This window comes from Labeo rohita, chromosome 8 (genome assembly GCF_022985175.1).
Source record: "Labeo rohita strain BAU-BD-2019 chromosome 8, IGBB_LRoh.1.0, whole genome shotgun sequence".
Taxonomy (NCBI): Eukaryota; Metazoa; Chordata; class Actinopteri; order Cypriniformes; family Cyprinidae; genus Labeo; species Labeo rohita.
In genome coordinates this window covers 37,812,823-37,835,659 of record NC_066876.1, presented here as the reverse complement: position 1 = coordinate 37,835,659, position 22,837 = coordinate 37,812,823, and the positions used below count along the sequence as shown (strand labels likewise).

The following is a 22,837-nucleotide window of genomic DNA, read 5'->3' as shown; positions in this document are numbered from 1 at the left end:
TTTCTATCCCTTTAAATTAGAAACTAAAACACAAAATGAAAAATAAGCATACAATAGCAAAAAAAAAAACAACACTTACACGCACAAAAATGAAGAAGTGTTAACATACGGTATATAATAGGTATTTCCCCTCACTGTCCTTCAGAGCTAAAAATACCATGACATCTCACTGACTGATGACAGTGATGAGAGAACTATTGAAAATGTGTCTCATCTTTGGTTCAAATAATACATAGCAAAAGTGCACCCAGTAATTTTTTTTTCGTTTGTTTCTGTTGCTCTTCCTGCATTTACAGTACACTGACATTTAGCAGTGTGAATGCAGCATCATGCTAACCCTAATGTTTTCAGGTATTGAGAAATGCAGCCATTAACAATAAATGAATCCTGTGAGCGAGTAGAAGAAAACAGGTACATCTGCTCATGTGATGTCCATTTGAAATACAACATCTTTTATTAAGCTACCAGTATGACTGGAAGAGTCTCTATTGAATGCAATGTTTTGCAAAAATAAGAGCTGTCTATTTAGGGTTGCAACGTTTTTAATGAGGCAAAATTACTGAGTGCACCTGTAAAGGTAAACCCTTAAAGAACACTTTTGATATATCATTTAATTTGGTTATATTCATCAATATCTGGATAGATGTCATTTGCTGATGTAACAGAACAATACATGAGCATGTTTCTTGCATAACATTCGTATTAATATGATGCAGGATTATGCACAAAAATCACAGGTTTAAACATGTCAAAACCTTTAAAAACGAATGAAATATCTGAAAGGTTAATTAATCTATGCGAGGAGAAAAACAACATTGATTCTTTTTTAATTCCCGCTCAATGCAATTCTCATTCTCCACACACACACACTTGTTACCTAATATAAGACTGAATTGTGTGAATATTGAGTTTGGCAGCATGTTTAACTGAGAACTGAAGCAATCTCTCGGTAATCAAAACGCCAAGCGCGTGATGAGGTGCGAAGCGCAGAACGGCCCCATCGTTGTTAGCAGTGCTGAATGATGCACGATCGTTATAGTCTAATGATTTCTTTTTCTATCAAATGTGAAATACATTTTCAGTCAGTGCTAATAAACAGCCATTTTCACACACTCTTCAATAAATAGTTGTTTAACAATGCAAGAATAAATAAGCACAGCTGCGCAGTTGTGTTCCAGATATTAATTACATATGACAGCTAATTAGTCTGCAGTAACAGCAACTTGGTAGCACCTGGCAGGTTTGGTTCAGGTTTTATTTTCATTACAACGCAGGTGATAAAATGTGACGAGCCGAAGACAAATGAGAGCGACGCGCACGCGTATGTCACCTTCTCACGCCTGTGTGTTTTTAGTAGCGAGAAAACTAGGAAAAAACTCCCCGTTAGCACCAAAATATCATGCAAAAATTCCATGCAAAAACTGACTGCGTTTGATATGCGTGAGGCGATATTAATAGTGTTGATCTGTGTTAGTGTATTCGCTTGCTTAGTGCTGATATAGAATGAAAAATGTTAATAACACATTGGCATGCTTAACGTTGAGTTAGTCTGAGAAAATACAATGCAATGCAAAAGCATAGAATGTGTTCTGCTGCCCACGTCTGTTGGATGTCTAACAAATCACAACTGCAACCAAGTGTGCTTGGCATCGAAGGGTACGATCTAAAAATACATATATCTTTCACAATGACAAATCAATAATACATACTTGTCATTTATGTACAACACAGTACATATGCTGTTTAAATGTCTCTTCTATCTACTTTCCGTTGTGCAGCTACCACATGTACGTTTTTGAGGTGTCTATCTGTGAGTTCTGAGGGTCAGCGGTGCCCTCTTTCTCTTTTTCCGTCTCGTTCTCCCAGAGGTTAATAAGCGGTGGGTAGAGTTCGTTCAGAGGAATGGAAGTGGTGTGCTGCATGTATTTCTTAAGAGAGTGGTGGCAAGATTTCTGCTTCATGCGCCGTCCCATGTAGAACACCAAGAGAGCCATGATGCAGATGGCGAACATGGAGCCCATGACCGCCGCCAGAGCTACGCTGGTCGGCTGGGCAACCATCTCCACGGCAAAGCTGGCTCCTTTGGTGGTCACGTTGATACAGGAGTGCTGGGTCTGCTCGGTGCCAGCCATGGTCAGGCAAACTTGGTACTCCGTGGAGGGCAGGAGGTGCGTGAGGTTGTACTCCTGAACGTCTACGGGGACCGTCGCCGTGTAGCTGATTTGCGGGTTGTCGATTTTAACCGTTGCGCTGAGCCACTTGGGTTGGGACACCTCATGGTTAGAAGAGGCGGCGGATGGGTGCACCTTCCACTCGAGCACCACAGACTGAGCATGGACAATTTTTGCAAGGATTACCAAGGATCCAGTGGCGTTCACCACCCCTTGATGACCTCCAGTGGGGTGTGCACCATGCCAGTTGCTCCTATCCACGTAAACAGAGACGCTACGGGTGTCGGCTCCCTCTGCATTCCAAGCGACGCAAGTGTAGAGACCAGCATCCTCAGGTTCGACACGCGGGATCTCCAGAGCACCTTGGTCTTGCATCCGGTGCTTCTTCGGGATTCCTCCTCCCTCATTCGAGGCTGGTGAAACAGCTTCGGAAGTGACTTTGTCACCGGTGGGTGTCACCCAGTAAAACTGAGGCGCCGGATCTGCCACGGCCCAGCAGTTGAGCGTCAGAAGCTGTCCTAAGGTGACGTTGAGCTGCAGAGGGAAGGCGTGCTGAGAAATTAGAGGCAGGCAGGTATTGCTTGCCCCATTCCAACTTGCAGACACCACATCCTGAAGGGACTGGCCGACAAGATGTGGCGGGGAGGCACAAAGAGTTATTTGGGGCTCCAAAACTTTGAGGCTCGATTGGTTGCCCAGGACGGGCCCCCAGTTGGCGAGACAATCGCACCTGAGTGGGTTGCCGTGAAGACTGATTTCATCCAGATTGGGGAAAGAGGACAAAATCTCATGGGGCAGAAGCATGAGGTCGTTATTGTGGATGAGTAAAGTGCGCAAGGCACGCATTTTCAGGAAAGCGCCCCGGTCGATGAAAAACAGGTGAGGGTTGTTGTAGAGCTCCAATTTGGCCATTTGCGGTAAGTTAGAGAACGCACCTTTCTCGACCGCCACAAGTTCCTCCATGTTGTTCAGACTGAGCTCCTCCAAGTGGGGAAAGTCTCGGAAGTCACCCTCCTGTATACGCACAATGGGATTCTTGTTAAGGTCGAGAAACTTGAGGCTCGGTAGAACACTCAAGGCTTTCTTTGGCACAGCCGTGAGCTTGTTATCGAAGAACGAGAGGCTCTCGAGATAGTCTAATCCCTGGAACGCACCCTCGGGGATTTCCCTGAGCCCCATTCCTGCGAGAACCAGACTGTGCAATTTAGAGAGGGGGTGGAAGTTCATATCTTGCAGTCCAAGAATGGGATTCTCCCCTATCATTAGGATCTCGAGGTTGGGGAGGGACTCGAACCAGTGGCTGTCTATCGCCAGAAGCTTATTGGAGTTGAGGTGAAGCCTCAACAGGTTCCCCAAGCCTGAAAATGCATTAGGACCGATAGACGATATTTGATTGTGATTAATATAAAGCTCCTCTAAGTTGACTAGATCTTTTAGACTCATATCAGGCAGCTCTTTGATTTGGTTTTCCTCAAGGTAAAGGGTGACCAGTTGGGTTAGGTTGCTCAAGCCAACGTCCTGGATTTGCGTGAAGTGGTTCTGGGAGAGATCTAGTTCCGTGAGGTTTACCAAGCTCTGGAGTTCTGAGGTTACCCTGGAGATATTGTTGCTCTGAAGAAGCAGCACCTGAGTATCAACTGAAATATTCCATGGGATTTTGCTCAAATGGAGTTCGTTGCAGTCAACAGTCTTGGCTTGATGGTAGACCGACTGAGGCGTGTACCATGGGCGGGTCTCGCAGACACACTGGGCAGGGCAGAAGGGAGCCGCAAGGGAACAGCGACACGCAGCCAAAACGAAACAGACTGCGAGCAGTGAAGTGGAAATGGCAGTTCTCTCCATATTGAGGATCTCTAGAGTGCTGCGCCCAGTAGGTAGCTGACAGTTGGAGGGAAGATTTCTACGAAATGGAAGACAGGAAGTTTCTCATCCAGCCCTGCAAAATGAAAAAGAAGGAAGACATATAAATCATGCAGATTATGGCAGATGATGTCAGCCGAGTGCAAATGGCATTAACGCCAACTTTAGATGCGATATTTATTAGCATCACTTGCAGAAGGAATATTAAACATAAAGACTGCAATTTCTGCTCTCATTAAGATCACACAAACAAATCAAAGCATCTTTTTATGCAATCACTAAATATCCCAAATTGACATTTTTAATATTCTACACTTCGCTCCCTTGCCAGTGCGCAGAGATCCTGCTGATAATTGATTATTCAGTCATCTCTCATTCTAGTCAAACAGGGAGCAATTGTTAGCGAGTATGCGGGATCGTTTCGGCCTGCATGCAAAAATACACCTGCCAAGCGCTGGCTCCGACAAACACATGAAAGGAGCCACACATCAAAGCCTGAGTGTGCTGCACCGTACGTCTCAATACCGTCCTCCCGTAAATGTAAGTGCGCCTGGAAGAATTGCACGATCTTGTAACCGTTGAGTGTAACAGCTCTCAGAGGGGCTGTAACTGTACAGGAGGAAAGGCAAAATGAACACCAATGCAATAAAACAGATTCCCAGCACTTTATCACACATCCGGCGGATAAAATATCTCCAGGCCAGAGGCATTTGAGATCTCAGGAGCCTATTTTGGCCTCAAGCATTTTGGCTACTTTCGAATTTGCCGTAGCACCACCCGACACATATTCAATCTTCAAGGCATTTGGAGTGAAAACAACCTACGTACAAGAATGCACAGTGCCGTCTGTCCTCATCTTATTTCAGTGTCATAAAAAAAGAGATATACCCCGAGTTCAAACGGGAGCTTTTAGTCATGGACTGCCGTTTGATCTCCCACTACGCCAGGGCCTGTAATGCATCGCTCCCCTGATTGCCGCTCGGTGCTAATGAGCTGAATTTAACTGGCAGGAGGTGCGAGAGAAGCACCGAAGACTGTGAGCCGCTAATAGGTCTTACAGCATGACTCACACAGACACTAAACTACAAAAATCTAAAAGTGCTACCATATGTTTTCACAAATCCGTAATTGAAGATGAAGATCATCAGAATTAATTAGAACAAACGGCATTACTGACTTTAGAAGATTCTTGAAGGTGGTTCTCAACTGGTAGGTCACAATTTTGCACTGTTGGGAACAAAGACAAACAACTTGCCATATACACTAACTGTGTATAGTTAGGACAGACAAATAAATAGACGTATTAAGGCTGTGTTTTCGATCAAACTCTACAATATGTTAACACCAGTACATCTGTAACTTGTAGTGTCGTCATAGTTCAAATAGCAAAGCAACAAAAATGTCATGGGCTCGAGTCCCGAGGAATGCATGAACAGATTCACTCAGTTCAGTTCATGCAATCAGAATCAAAAACATAAATGTAAATTCATGTCTTGGTGGAAGCTATATGGACATGATGTGCCAAAAAACTAAATATACAGTAAAGTCAAAAGTTTACATACACATTACAGAATCTGCAAAATGTAAATTATTTTACCAAAATAAGAGGGATTATACAAAATGCATGTTATTTTTTATTTAGTGTTGACCTGAATAAGATATTTCACATAAAAGACGTTTACATATAGTATATGAAAATGACCCCGTTCAAAAGTTTACATACGCTTGATTCTTAATGCTGTTGTTCCTGAATGATCCACAGCTGTGATTTAAGAGCGAGGGGTGTAAACTTTTGAACAGAATGGTGTGTATGTTTTAATTATAATTTAATTTGCCTAAATATCTTTTCTTTTTTTTTTTCCATTTAGTACTGCCCTTCAGAAGTTAATTAAAAAAGTTTTCACCCCCAGCTCTTAATGCATCGTGTTTCCTTCTGGAGCATCAGTGAGTGTTTGAATCTTCTGTAATAGTTGCATATGAGTCCCTCAGTTGTTCTCAGTGTGAAAAGATGCATCTCAAAATCATACAGTCATTGTTGGAAAGGGTTCAAATACACAAAAATGCTGGAAAAATTTGAAGGATTTTTCTGAAGAACAGCAGCAGTTTAACTGTTCAGGACAAACAAGGGACTCATGAACAACTATCACTAAACAAAAAACACAGCTGTGGATCATTCAGGAACAACACAGTGTTAAAAATCAAGTGTATGAAAACTTGAACTGGGTAATTTTCATGAATTAATCTATTATTTTCTCTTGTGTTTATGTGAAATATCTTATTCACATAAGAACTAAATAAAAAATAACATGCATTTTGTATGATCCCTCTTATTTTGGTAAAATAATTAACATTTCGCAGATTCTGCAAGGTGTGTGTGAATTTTGTACTTAAACTGTAACTGAGACTAATCAGTTTTGTGTGGTGAATTATTGGCTCACTGTAATATTAATACATTCTATGTTGGGTCACCGCCTGACACCCAATCTAATATCTGGGTTGAGAAGCAAAAACAGCTGAGAACCACTGATATATGACATTTCAAATAAAAGCTGATAAATGACAGAATACTGAGCAGATGGAAAGTGACACTTATATCGTGCTCCATGTGTAACAACAACTTTGTTCAAAGCACATCACAGAGAGCAACAAAGTTTTGTCTCTCACAAACCACACATCCTGGCTGCGCATTAGAATAGACCCAGTGATGCAATGAAGCGCAACTTCCCTTTCTGTTATGTCATATGCAAAATAAAACACTAAGAGGACAGGGGTTTTGTGTGCTTGATTCCATACTGAACATCTGTTTCACTAACTGCTCATCTGACCTGAACAAAAACGTACTGCGGTGAAACTGTGGTAATGAACCCTTACACATATTTCCCCTACATATTAACAATCAATATATTAAATTATTAATGTATATTGAAAATATATTACAATATATTGAATAATACATAAGGAATTGCGGCTTTTCATACATTTCATAATATATATATATAACATTTGACTGCATTACCAGTCAAATGTTTTTGAACAGTAAGACTTTTAATGTTTTTAAACAAGTCTCTTCTGCTCACCGAGCCTGTATTTTTTGATCCAAAGTACAGCAAAAACAGTAATATTGTGAAATATCTGTACCATTTAAAATATCTGTTTTCTATGTGAATATCTGTTCAAATGTAATTTATTCCTGTGATCAAAGCTGAATTTTCAGCATCATTACTCCAGTCTTCAGTGTCACATGATCCTTCACAAATCATTCTAATATTCTGATGCATTTGCAAGTTCAAGAAACATACTTTATTATTATTATTATTATTATTATTATCAATATTTAAAACAGGTGAGTACATTTTTTCTGGATTTTTTGATGAATAGAAAGATCCAAAGATCAGCATTTGTCTAAAAATAAAAATCTTTTGTAACATTATACACTACACCATTCAAAAGCTTGGAATTAATACTTTTATTTATCAAGGATAAGGCTTTAAATTGATCAAAAGTGATGATAAAGACATTTATAATGTTACAAATGATTTTTATTTCAGATAAATGCTGTTATGAACTTTCTATTTATCAAAGAAACCTAAAATAATTCTACTTAGCTGTTTTCAACATAGCAGCAAATTTTTGCTGTTTTTTTAACAGCAAATAAGAATATTAGAATGATTTCTGAAGGATCATGTGACTGGAGTAATGATGCTGAAAAATCAGCTTTGAAATCACAGGAGTAAATTACGTTTGAGAATATATTCAGTTGTAAAACAGTGATTTTAAATAGTAAAAATATTTCAAGATGTTACTGTAGTTTGGATCAAATAAATGAAGGCATGGTGAGCAGAAGAGACTTCTTAAAAAAACCATTAAAAATCTTACTGTTAACTGGTAGTGTATAGAGATAGATAGATAGGTTATAATTGCGTTATATTTTCGAGTACATCCCCATCAAATTTTGATTTTCATAAGGGCTCTTTCACAACACCAAAAAAGTGCTATGGTATTTACCATAAAGATAATACCACAGTGTCCTATACTTTGACAAATACCATGTAGGTTTAGGCGCCCATATTTATATACCGTGTTATTTACACTCTAAGAAGTTCAGAAACATGGTAAAAACCATAATACTTTTCGTAATATGAAGATGCTTTTCATCAGTTAATGTCATGAACCACTGACTTCAGACTGTGTGTTTTCAATAGCTGGCGGCGACAGACAAACCCACGTGTGGTGCTGCTAAAACAAGCCAATCCAACTCTTTCACACAGACACGAGCCGCCTATTCCGCTGAGTCTCGGGGTCTTTTAATCTGCTCGGCCTGTGTAAAGCGTTCTCGCGCGCAGCGAAAGGCCTGTTCCAAAACCTCAGAACAAAGACTGAACACGGACACGGCGCTCAGGCGGCACCGGCACTGGAAATGAAAACAAGATGGGGAAAAAATTACCCACCCTCGATCACCCCCCTCCACACTCTGATCTTTCCATGCGTCGAACACAAATTAACTCCCCTGAGAGGTGTTGAAGAGGGGCGAGATGAGACGGGGGAGGGGACAGTCAGACGGATGGGGTGTGTCCTGCTTTGCTGCAAAGAGCCTCGAACGTCTGATGTACCTCAAAGTCTTGCGCTGTCACAACGTATTTGGGCATAAAGGTCCAAAACATTTCACATCGAGCGTGCAATCTCTCGCATTAGGTTGTTGTCGAACGGTTCAGGAAGGAAAGATCAGATCTTAACAACGCTACAGCCACTTCCACACACTATTGGGAATCACAATGGCATTTGAGATCTTGAAGTCCCTTATGGGACAAAATACCGTGAAACGTTGCCCCGCGTGTGAATGCAAACGCAACAGTTCGTAACACAGCGCAGGTATATAGCTTACATTAGCATAAACCGCGTTCTTTTTCTCTTTCAGGTCAAACTACTCTCGTGAGAATCATGCTGAGCAAGTTAGATCCTATAAACATGTTTATGGCAGCTTTCTGAACAATAAACACTTGGTTTAACGACACAAACATATGAAAGCAGCTCCATCATTTTGTTACAGAGTCTGTTTACATTTATTACACATATTCTACTGTCAAAACATTATTAATCTTTACCAACTTTATATCACTGCAAAGGTCAGAGTTTTATAATATAATCAAGGATCACAGACCTATTGGATCATGATTCACCCTGTGGAAAAAACCAGTATATGCTGGTTAGGTAGGTTTTGATGCTGGTTTCAGCTGGTCCTTGACCAGCAACATGACCAGAATAAACCTGCATTAAAACCTACCTAACCAGCATATACTGTTTTTTTTACCAGGGTATTCTCTGGCGTTTGTCCTGTGTTTAGTAACGTGTGGTGCAAACGTGTGCACATTTAGTGATATTAATGAAATCTCACTTTTGCTTGCCACAATATCATCATACCCATTATCCACTAAATTATGTTGATCTGGGAAGCATTTAAAAGTGAAAACTTTCTAATACCAATATGAGTCAGTCCATCTGGTAGCCGTCTTGAACAGACATCTTGTCTTGTCAGCTATTTCCAGTCATGCAGCTCCTGTCTACTAGTGATGCTGCTTCTGAAACTGCTTTATGAAGCTTCAATCATTTGTGAATCATTTGTTTCGGAGCACTTATCAAAATGCCAATAAAAACGGTAAGTCGTGTGATTTCAGCAAAAGAGGCTCCGTTACGTCATCGCTGTTTCGAAACGTTTCTGCCGCGAGTGCTTGAGAGCGCAGCTTTTTTTTTCGTTGAGGTGCTGTGGTTGCAGATATGAAAAAGGATTCAGTAATGTGGCAGACATGTTGTGAATGAAGTGTTTCTCCAAGCATTATTTTTCATAACAATAATATGGTATCCGAGCATTTCCATCTGGTAAAGACATAAATACTTGGAGACAAGCAATATTAACATCTCCAATGTTGTTCGGTCATAGTACAAGAATTAGTCCCGCCCTTCCTCCACTCTGATTGGTTAGCTGACAGTCTTCAACTCTGGGCGGCGAGAAAAAAAAAACCTGAACGCTCAGCAGGAAAAAGACTCTCAGCACTCGGGACACTCCTGGCATTTTAAAAATCCTGGCGCCCCCATTGAGAACAGCTGAAAACATACGCTAGCCACGGGGAAAACGCAGCCTTGCGTTATCTCAAGTCATTTTTATCAATTGGTAGGTATTTTTATCGAGACATTTGTGTAATTATAAGGATGAATAGTAGGGATGCAACAATACAATTAGTCCACGGTTCAATACGTACCTTGGTTTTTAACTACAGTTTTTGGTTCGGTTCTGATATCTTGCCACATCAGTGTTTTTTTTTTTTTTTTTTTTTGCAACAAATGAACAAAGTACTCCCCTAAACCTCTGTACACTAGAAAAAGCGTGGTTTAGTATATGTCTGCTTAATTCTTCTTTTTAGAGAGGTATTGTTTTTTCGATTTTTACGCAAAATAGGATGGGTTTCATTCATACTGGACGCCAGAGGGCGCCCTCGTGCAGAAAATCCACACATGTGTCAAAGTAGTATCGCTGATGACCTTCCGTTCCAGCTTCTCTAATATGGACAAAGGCGTTAAACGTTTTGAATGATGAAATGTAAAGACAATAAACACTCATCTGCAATAATATATGGTTTACCTGTGTTCTTCAAACCATTTCATGTATTTTCATAATGATTAAGTATATTTGTAAGCCACTGCTAATCGACATACAGTATAGAATTTATTGTCTGCCTCATTCTGTGATAAGAATCCACATCAGATCACATAAGGAAGTTATTTCAAACACTCGACTGATGCTGTGAAGTAAAAATAAGTTATAATGTTCTCTTTTGTTGGACAACAGGTTTAGAAAGGCTTATCATTGCACGTCATTAGAAGGTTAGGAGAAGATGCTCTGCGTGTGTTGCTTTTTCAAATATAAAGGGGAAGCGTTTCCTCATCTCAGCAGGTGAAATCGCGGGCACACACAGCAAATACAGAGAGAAATAAAACAAGGAAATTATTTAGATGCAAAATCAGAAAAATGCAATTCACAAGTGTGTATTGAACCGTTGATGTCGTACAGAGATGGGAAATAACTAAGTGCAGATACTTTGTTACTGTACTTAAGTAGATTTTTCGGGTATCAGTACTTTACTTCACTATTTTTTTTTTTTTTGACTACTTTTTACTTTTACTCCTTACATTTTTACACACATATCTGTACTTTCTACTACTTACATTTTCAAAACAGGCTCGTTACTTTAGTTTCAGTCTCTAAATCATGAATCGGTTGTGTGATTCGACTCTGCGTCTCTGCCAAATGGTTTCTATCAATGCAACTCAAGAATGAAGTGGATCTGAGAGACAAAACTATTGACCAGGACTTCAAGTGCAGGTCAGTTTCGTCTGTAAATAGGCTGCTGTTAAGTGCTAGCAACTCTTAGCAGTAGCCAGAGGATTAATAATAGCTACTGTAAACTAAACTAAATTAATTACTATCATCACTCAAAATACTGTATGCAAAAGGACATCATTATTATCTACTGTAAAGTCACAGTAGTAATTTAGCAAACAAACGTTATAAGAGATCGATTCATAAAAGGGAGCTAGAGCAGATAATAACACAACCCTTACAAAAAATAAAACCAAAAACCATGGTTACTATAGTTAAACCATCGTAACCATAAATGAACCATGGTTTTATTAAATCTATAGTATTTAAGTAATTGTAACATAAAACAACACATGGTCATAATGTGATCCTTTAAACTGAACTAAAATAAAGTTACGTTATTGTAAACAGAATACAATGAGGTGGTTGTTTTGCAACAAGGTGGAGACAGTTCTGTTCATAACAGTAGATGGCTGATGGGAAAAGGGACAGGTACAAGAAAATCAGTGAGATGACACACACTAAGTGAGATGCAGAGAGATCATGGAAAATTAAGAGACTGAAAAGGAAAATGGATGTTTTTCCGTGGTTTCAGAATGTGTTGTGGGTGTATGTGATGGCCTGGATGAATTTCACCGGCCTGAAACTTTGTCCCAGTCCTGCCCTGTTCTACATGGTGGTTGTTCAGCCCTGATACGTTCATTACCTAACAAAATTTTAAATGTATGTTATTTCGTATTAATGTGTCAATATGACGTGAGGTCCAGTTAACGTTACGTGGCATTAATCAGGAATAATTGCGAATTAATTAGTTAATTTTTTTTAAGCAATTAACAGCACTAGTATTTTTAGTATTTTAACACATTGAGCTTTTTATATTTTAGCAAGTTGTTGTAGCTTTATTTTAATTACTAAAAATGATTTTTAATATTAAGTTAACAGTAACAACACAGCTGAGAAAACAAGTACTTCTGTACTGTCAGAAGAGGCCATTATTATGCCAGCAATGCGTTGGCCAAGCATTTACATCCACGTTAGCATTTCTGTGTATATTTCTTGCCTAAGGCTAATGTAGAGAGTTTCTCTGTTCCCCGTGTGCGAACTCTCATTCTGCCAACTCGTGCATTTTAAGAGCTACTGGGAAAAAAAATCTTGGGAGAAAAAGACAAAAAGACAGCTATTGACAGAGAGTGAGAGTACAGAACTAGCGGTTCAGATTTTAATCTTTTTGATAAGAAATATCAAGATCATATTGACGTCTCTGACTTACGTGGCACAGCTCGGTATGGTTGTTGTGATCTTCTCCGAAATGCTACAAAAAATCAGATGCCAAATTCTCATTTTCTCTGCTGTCTATATTGCCTACAGTATAAAAGTTCCTAAAGGGGGTTTTCATTGTTTTGCCATTTAAGACCCATTTTTGATTCTTCGAAGAACCTTGCAGTGAACAGTTCTTAAAAGATCCTTATTTTCTTAGTGCAAAGAACATATTAAAAATCTAAAAATCCATTGTGCAATGGAAAGGTTCCATAAAATGTAAAGGTTCTTCATGTAAGCAAAGATTCCATTAAAGAAGCTTTGATTTTTAGGAGTGTATGTAAGCACTGATCCTTCAACAGACTGAAGACAGATCATCTGAAGCAGCAGCCATCTTGCTTCCGCCCATCCTGCTGCCGCAGAGATCCGATCACCTTCACGACGAGGAAAGGTGGAGTATGTGAGTGTGTGAGAGGTGCCGGAGGTTTCTGTGTGTGTGTGTGGCTGTAGCGTGTGACATTACCCCGCACGCCTGTCTGATCGCATTAGACACTGGGACGGTCGCTCTGGACGTAACCCCCCCGGCCCCTCTGCGCGGCAGGAAATGGGGCCACCTTGCCTGATGCCATGGCAACCTGACAGGAAGAAGCAAAAAGGACCAACCCTCGGGGCTTCCTACTGCATATGTGTGTGATGGGACATACAGATACAGTGAGAGACAGAGAGAATGAGGGAATTACCTGAGCGACTTGGAATATGGAATATAATACACAGTTGAATAACACCCTAAAGGAAAAGAAGATGAAAAAAACTGAAATAGATAGGAAATTTACCCTCAGAACTTTAAACTGTGGGTACTGTCCAGATAAGAAAGATAGACTTGTTTGCAAAAAAAATAAAAAAGAAATAAAAAGAAACACTGCACTTCAGTAGTTATGTTTTATAAAATCAAATAAAGTAAAAAATTAGTTAATATTCATAATTTTATTTAAATATATATATCAACTATTCAGTTACAAGAGATAACATGTATAATTATTAACTAAACACAAACAATAATACTAAATGTTTTTACAAAAAACGCACTTTATATTATTATAGACAGTGTATAGAAATTGAAGATAATCTCTATTAATATTATTGAGTTCAAATAAAATAAAGTAAAAATAATATACAGTGTGTGTGTATATATATATATATATATATAAATAAACAACATACATATATAGTTGATATTAATAATTAATATTCATGATTATGTTTAAATAGAAATATATATTTAAATATTATATATAAAATGTGTGTGTGTATATATATATATATATAAAGCTACAAATATATTATATAAACATAATATTTAAATATATATTTTAATTTCAATATATATATATATATATAGAGAGAGAGAGAGAGAGTTGATATTAATAGTTAATATTCATGATTATATATATATATATATATATATAATTATTTTATTTAATATACTAATTTTTTAATATTTTAATTTCAATATTATATTGATATAAAATGTATATATATAATTATATTATACTATATATATATATATATATATATATATATATATTATATGATATTATATATAATTATACAAATATTAATTTTTTAAATATTATATTTAAATATTTGTTTAAAATATTATAGAAAAATGTGTATATATATAGAGAGAGAGAGAGAGAGAGAGAGAGAGAGAGATAGATAGATATAGTGAATATTCATTATGTAATATATATAATTATATATTCACCTATTATATATCACATATTCAGTTCAAATATATATTATTTATTATTATTATTATTAACTATTATTATTAACCAAACAGGCAATAATGCTAAATGTTTCTATAAAAATGCACATGATATTTTTTTAGTTACCGCATCTACCACTGCCAAAACTGACCAGCCAAATCTATATTATATTAACCAGCCAAATATTATTCAATAAATGAATAAATAATTATTCAATATTAAATTAAGTAGCTTTGCATTCTGAATAAACAAAATAAAAACATACTTAAAACAGCACATAAAAATCACTACAGTGTTTGTGTGTTGTTTAGTTCTACAACAAATACTCTGAATTGCATGTGTCTGCATATCATGTGCCAAAGTCCTCATGATGCAACTGAAAAATAACTGAAAAAACTGCACTTGAGCGCTATATTGTGGGACAGATGTTGTTTGATTCACTGTGTTTATTATAAAAGTTGTGTCACTCAGCTCAGTGACCAAGCAAAGTGCAATGAACGACTGGCTCAGATTGTAATTTAAGAGAGATTATCCAGCCAGATGTTCACGAGTCTGGTGCAAAAGTTCTCCAGCTATATCTTCGCCTTTTGAAAGCGATTATGTTTGCGGGAAACAAACAAGCATCCTGACAATTGTATTTACAACGTGCCCTACATTTCACACTCTGTAATGTACACAGAACGCAACCCATTAAAATGTAATGAAATGAACATGTACACACAGACACATACATCAGAGACAAGTACAACAGTGGAGGACAAGACAATGGTGTTGTTCCCCAAAGATGTGCTGTGGTGGAGCGCTGATTGGAGATTAGGAGGGCGTGTAACCGATAACCCTTTGGGGCTGATCTCTCTTTTAGTACACTTTCCTTTCCTTTTTATTTGCCATGCCTGAACACAGCCCCTCACATCTGCAAACGTATTGGAGCCGATGAAAAATTCATGGTTGGGTTATTAATTATTGAGAGCACTGCAGGCAGGTCTTTAATTTTCATCCTTGCCTTTTGCTATTGGGTAAAAATGGGAAAAAAGCAGCTGTTAATTGCTGTGAAGGAAAGATGCATCTGGGCCGTCACTATTTGTCAACACCTCATGACCTCATTTGCTTCCCAACCCTTCATCACGTTCTCACACACTAATATATATTACCAATATCAAGCCACACATCACAGTTCAAGTGGAAACCAGCACAGAACAACCTGTTAACTACTATAAATACAGTCTATGTCTAATAAACACTGATGTAATGTGACATGGAGTAAAGTTCACCCTACAATAAAAAATCAGCTGAAAATGTACTTACCCTCAGGATATCTAAGATGGAGATGAGTTTATTTCTTCATCACAACTGATTCAGAGAAATTTAGCATTAGTTGTTCACCAGTGGATCCTCTGCAGTGAATGGGTGCCGTCAGAATGAGAGTCCAAACAGCTGATAAAAACATCACAGTAATCCACAAGTAATCCACACCACTCCAGTCCATCAGTTGATGTCTTGAGAAATGAAAAGCTGTGTGTTTGTAAGAAACAAATCCATCATTAAGGAGTTTATACTTTAAAACATTAATAATTCTGGCAAAATTACCAGTCTGTAATCCATAATAACGCTTCCTCCAGTGAAAAAGTCCATCCCCTGTTGTCCTTTCACATCAAAATCCATCTACATATTTGTTTAAAATGGTTTTGGACTGCTTCATCTGTGAATATTCCTCTCCTGATTCACATGAGACGACTTTTTTGCTTGAGAAAGAACTTTAGTCATAAACAATGGTTTGAAGTTAAAAATGTCTTAAAGGGGTCATCAGATGCAAAGTTCACTTTTTCATGTTGTTTGAACATTAATGTGTGTTGTCAGTGTGTGTACAAATCGACCCTATAATGATAAAAATCCATGCAGTGATTTTTAATGAATCTGTAAAAATAATATCCCCTTTTTCAAATCGAGCCATTCTCAGATGCCTGTCATTGTGGCGTCACATGACAGAGGCCACTCCCACCATAGTTGATTGACATGAGCGTCTTACCTCAGATCAGCTGTAACAGTCCGACCTCCATTGTTCTGATGCTGGAGCAGGGGTGTAAGTTAGACAAGAATATCTCTGATTGAGCGACTGAGGTGTTGTGTTGCTGGATGTAATAATGAACACAGTGGTCGTCATTTACTCCCGACATCTGAGCCGCTGAAGATGCAGTGGATTACGTTTGTTTGTGAAGGGAATGCACCTCCCGATCCACATATATCCGTCTATGTTCACACAAATCATTCATGATCCAGCTTCACTTACAGCAGAAGTGAGTATAAGGGGTTTTTTATGAATCTTTACGATCACCTTTCCTAATAATGTGCTAGTTAGCAAGTTTAGCGGCTAAACATGGCTAAAGTAAACAGGCTCGTCACTCCACAGAGAGAAGAGAGGGGCGGGGCGAGCAGAGCTCATTTGCATTTAAAGGAACAACCCCTCAGAATGGGATGATTTTTGCAGAGCTGATTTTGTCAAGGTAAAAGGGTGTTGTTTTACACAACCACTGAGAAATTTTAACCAAAGTATATCAGAGACTTTTTATTAAGACCCTAAAGAATCATATCAACTTGTGGAAAATGGGCATCTGATGACCCATTTAATGATTTGTTTCTTCTCTTTTTTTTAAAAAAAGATATATTTTTTCAGCATTTTGCGTTTATTATGACAGGACAGATTAAAAGCGACAGGAAGCGAAGTGGGAGAGAGAGATGGGGGCGGGATCGAGAAAGGTCCTCGAGTAGGAATTCGAACACGGGACGCCCGTGGCACAACGGCGCTGCCTACAACAATAGATTTGTTTCTTACAAACACACAGCTTTTCACTTCATGAGACTGATGGACTGGAGTGGTGTGGATTACTTATTGTGATGTTTTTATCAGCTTTTTGGACTCTCATTCTGACGGCACCCATTCACTGCAGAGGATCCATTGGTGAACAAATGACGTAATGCTAAATCTGTTTTGATGAAGAAACAAACTCATCTACATCTTGGATGGCCCGGAGTACATTTTCAGCTTTTTTTTATATTTGGGTGATCCATTCCTTTAAGACAACCTGTTTGATTAAGAAAATTCAGTTTATTGAACGAGAGCCAGTTGTGTACATTTCATCATAGTAGCATCCAAAGCTGTGAAAAGAGTCAAATAAAAGCTGAAAATGTGCACTGGAGCTAGTGCCGCATTTAAATTAAATGGGATGCATACTGAATCAAAGAAACGCCAGCGTAAGCATTCTCACAAGAGAAAAACACTTAAAATTCAAACCCTTCTTTTTTGATGCCAATAAATGCGATTGGAGGGCCCATTAAGTTATTTGCCCTATCACCACACTGCTGGGGTGAAAAAACACTAAGCATTAAATGTAAAGACCTAGAACACAGCTCATCCACATACACCCACAACTGTCCGTGAATACACACTTATTGGTGTCAGAAAAAAAAGGACAGGGAACTGTTGCTGGGAGAGTGGGCTGAGTGAAAAAATAGACTTGTGACTCACTGTTTAAATGTCTCTAATGAAACATTACAGAGTAAAGTTAAGTTCTGGCAATATTTGAGGCTGTAAAACTAACACGAGCAGACTCTGGCAAGCGCCAGCGTGTACTAAACGGGGTTGTGCGTTGTTCAGGACTGAAGTGAGAGTGCCTTTTAGGGCATGTGTACGCTTGGAAGGTTTGGTTCGATTAAAATAAACTCTGCCCTGTTAGTGCAGTTTATTTGAATAAGCATGAATTCTGCTATCTGGATTTTGTTGTGCACCGAGCAAGCAGACCGAGATCCACCTTTTCACCTTTTATATAAATGCAACACAGATCAAAGACATCTACACAAACCAAAAACCGGACATCATAAGATGTGACCCCGAAAAGAACAGAATGCTTGAAGGATTCGTTCACTTCCAGAATAAAAAATTCCTGATAATTTACTCACCCCTATGTGATGTTCACGTCTTTCTTTCTTCAGTCAAAAAAACTGAAAACATGTAGTGGACTTCAGTGGTGGCCAATGGGTTGAAGGTCCAAACTGCAGTTTCAAAGGACTCTACACGATCCCAGCCGAGGAAAAAGGGTCTCATCTACCAAAAAGATTAGTCATTTTCTGAAAAAAATGAAAGTTTGTATACCTTTATATATACTTTAACTATACTTTTTAAATCTTGCACTAGCTCGATGCATTACGTGATCACATTGGAAAGGTCACACCTGACATATGCAGAAGCACCGACCCAGTGTTTACTAGGGATGGGATGATAAATCGATTCAGGGATCGATTCTTAGATCTTCCGAATGCATCGCGATTCTCTTTGGAATCGATTCTGAGCTTAGATTTTAACAGCAGATGGCGCTCTAATCTAGTTTTTATCTACACTCAAATGCTCATGAAGAAGAGCGCTGAAGAGCACTTGTGGCTGAGTCATGTCATTTCACGGCGGCTCAGAATGCTTTTATGACGCGAGGTTATTGTAAACACAGCCCACTGTGAACACCCTTGTAATTCGTTTCTACCTTTTCGAATTGTATAAATGATCATTTTAGGTTCAAGTGCGTGTAAAGATTTGGAAACAAGCAGAGCACGGCTGTTTCTAAAGCAGATCTGCTGTTCAAAACTAAGCTCAGAATCGAGTTCAGAAAGAATTGCGATGCGTTCGGAAAATCTCTAATCGATGCTGAATCATTTCTCGATTTGCGTTGCAACGATTTTTTATCGTCTCATCCCTAGTGTTTACAAAGTGAACGTGCAAAGAAAGTCAAACTCCCTTTACAAAAAAAGGTGAAACAACGATGTCGGACGATTTTGAAGTTGGAGGAGAAAATGAGATGGAGTTTTTGGCCCCACCTTACCTTTTTGAACCAAAATACACAGATGAAGAACTAACCGCGCATGACCTTTCCAACGTGATTACGTAACGCATGAAGACGAACATCACTTTCAATTAAAAGTGCCAAGAACTAGACTGAATCGTAGGGGTGGTAGAGGATTTGAGGCAGTCAGTCCCAATCTTTAAATTAGCTTGCCACAACATATTAGATCCACACCCACTTAAGCATAAACTTAAAGACTACTTATTTTCTCTTGCCTTTAAATAACGTGTATGTACGTGTTTTTTTGTTTGTTTGTTTGTTTGTTGCTCTTAACTGTGTTATGGTTATATTGTTCTTTTCTTTGTTTGTTTGGTATTTCGTTTTATCTTTGAGTGTAAAGCACCTTGGACAACGAACATTGTAATTATATGGTGATGTATAAATAAAATGACAAAATGACCAAAATCACAGAGCTACTGGAAGACGAGCATTTGTAGTTAAAAGGTATATCAATTTGTGTTTCTGTGTTTCCATAGAAAACGACCGATCGTTTTGCTAGATAAGACCCTTATTTCTCAGCTGGGATTGAGTCATTTGAAGCTGCACTGAAACCTGCTGATCCCCATTGAAGTTCACTGTATGGAGAAAAATCCGAAAATGTTTTCCTCAAAAACCTTAATTTCTTTTTTCGACTGAAGAAAACACACCTAAAGCACACCTGGTTCTTGTTGCCCATTACAGATCGGTACAGGCATCAAACCACTGAAACAGATCTCTGTGAGCAACAGATGAATTCCTGCCACTGTTTGGACTCCTTTACAGATTTTATAAGCTTTTTGTGAGTTAACAACTGGTAAAAATACCACCACATGTACACACATACAATGAGTGCTCTCGGCCCCGCACACAGCTCGGAAGCATCCAAACAGGATCCAAACTTATGCCTTTTGTTTTGTATCTTTAGCTTCAGTGAGCTAAATGAAGCAGCAAACCAGTTTCTAAATGTATAGAAACTTAGGAACCTTACGAACCGGACTACAAGTGTGAACACACCCTTAAAGCACGCATGTGTCGTGGTCCTCTGATGAACACGCATCAAAGACTGACACGGAAGAGAAGGAATTGTTGAATAAAGTCGTTATTTTTGTTCTCTTTGCACACAGTAAGTTTTCTCAGAGCTTCATAACCAGTGTTGGGGAAAGTTACTTTTAAAAGTAATGCATTCCAATATTGAGTTACTCCCTAAAAAAGTAACTAATTACATTACTTAGTTACTTTTTATGGAAAGTAATGCGTTACTTTTCTTTACCGTTACTTTTTAAATCTGGGCAGGGCTTGCTTCTTTGTTTTTAATATAAAAAGTTCTATTTTTGGCAAATGTAAAAGCCTTTTCACACCAAAAGCCTCAGACTTTGACAAACATAAATTCACGTCTATACAGTAGAACACAGAAGAAAAAAAGTCAACTCTTCAGCAATAAAAAAGGAAAACAAATGTTGAATTGGATCGTCGAAGGTCGGCAGCAAAGACACTGGTTAATAAAATGGGATTAAATGCATAAAGCATACTTGTATTATTTAACATATTTAATTATTGTAGGTTTGCATCACATTCTGAGTTGAATTTCAGAGTTTTTATTCATTTTGAGGAACACTGAATCTGTTTTTTGTGAGTGAGATGAATTAATGCATGTTCACATTTATTCTAGAACTAACATCTTACTCCCGATTTCTCTCACATGGGGACAGGAGAGCTTTTAATCAATAAATGGGTGGAAAGTAACTGGCGTTACTTATTTTAAAAAAGTAACTCATATTTTCTTGTCAATTAAAAAGTAATGCGTTACTTTACTAGTTACTTGGAAAAAGTAATAATATTACGTAACTTGCGTTACTTGTAATGTGTTTCCCCCAACACTGTTTGTAACATTGTGTCACATGGACTATTTTAATGACGTTCTTACTACTTTTCTGGGCCTTGAACGTGTCAGTTGCGTTGCTGCAAGGTCAAAAAGCTCTCAGATTTCATCAGAAATATCTTTGTTCCCGAAGATGAACAAAAGTCTTATGGGTTTGGAACGACATGACAGTGAGTAATTAATGACAGAATTTTCATTTTTGTGTGAGCTATTCTTTTAAAGTTCAGTTCAGTTCCAGAACTGTAATTTCAGTTTGAATATACGGATGTAGAATTAAAATAGAATGAAATTCAAAGGAGTGCATATAAAAGCTATAGCTTTTTTTTAGTTTTAATACAATTTATGTTTCAGTATGAATTACCCATAAATTGATCATGCACACAACATATAAGTTATTTCTATAAGATGATATTAATAATCAATGTTTGAAATCCCAAAATAGAAATGTATTTTATTAATATTAATATAATTAATATAATAATATAATGGAAAACATCTTTTATTTTACTTTTGATGTGATTATTTTTTTCTTTTTTTGTTTGTTATCTGAAAATGATGTGGTTGACACTATATGGTGCTGTAAAATGATTTGAATAAAAGCTAATGAAGTTAAAGTTAATAAATAAAATAAGGTTACGACAGCATTGTTCTCTGTTTAAAGAATTCCATCTAAATATCTAGAAAAAATATGTAATGTTATAATCATTCTAAAATAATGACAGAATTATCCATGTTTTATCACAAAACTGTTGGACTAATGAAACACATGTGCTGTGTGATTGTGCTGGTGATTATGATAATACTTTATTAATCCTGCTGAGGGAGATTTATTTTGGGCATTCATGAAGCTGCCTAACAAGACACACAACCACACAATCATGTCATAACATTCACACAATTTTGTAGCCAGTGGATGAAGAGAGTATTTATAGTGATTGTATCTAAACCTTTGGGTGAATCAGTTGTTTGAATTCTGGGCAGAGCACATGAAAAGGGTCCATAGTCATTTCCCTTGCCTGTATCATTTTGCTGAATAAAGACAGTTTAAAAAAAAAAAGTTTAATTTTTTAAATTCTAAATGTATCTTCCTCCCATTCCAATTCCAGTTTCTTGTTGGATGTGACTCACTCAGAGGAACCAGTTTTCTAATATAAAACCAGGTATCAGATCACGTATCAAGTGATGAGAGCTGTACCCTCTGATTTCTCACTGGCCTCCTTTTTTTCTTTCTTCAATTTAAAGTTTAGCGTTTAGTGCCCTGTGAAAGCGAGAATCATTTCTGATTAGGAAGATAAGATGGGCAGTGGACAGGACAAGAGAGACAGAGTGAAAGTGAGCGAGACAGATAAGCTGAAATGTGGACAGAGACACGCAGCGATGGAGAGACATGAAGCTGAAAGCGTCTCTCAGGGGACAGGAGGACTCGCTCAAGGACAAGTCCAACAGTTATTTCATGTTCATTTGTTCTGGGCCACAAAAGACCTGATGCATTTCTCCACCCACAGCATCACTGGCTCTCAATAACCTCTCCAAACTAATGCAACGGTGCTTCTGTACATCTTAAACTCTACAGTGCATTATGCAAAGCACCGGCAGCAACACTTTCACCACTCAGGCTGGAGAGAGACATCCCACATCCAGCACGGTCCGGAGGTGGGACACTT

At 38.0% G+C, this 22,837-nt stretch overlaps 1 protein-coding gene across 1 annotated transcript in view; it reads right to left on the bottom strand.

Annotated features, from left to right (window-relative positions):
* The window catches only part of si:ch211-180f4.1 (uncharacterized protein LOC100144405 homolog), a 35,866-nt gene continuing 13,029 nt past the window's right edge, over positions 1–22,837 (bottom strand). The window contains exon 3 of the mRNA XM_051116829.1: positions 1–4,107. Coding sequence (XP_050972786.1) covers positions 1,779–4,013 — 2,235 coding nt within the window. The 5' untranslated portion in view covers positions 4,014–4,107 and the 3' untranslated portion in view covers positions 1–1,778. The remainder of the gene's footprint in view (positions 4,108–22,837) is intronic.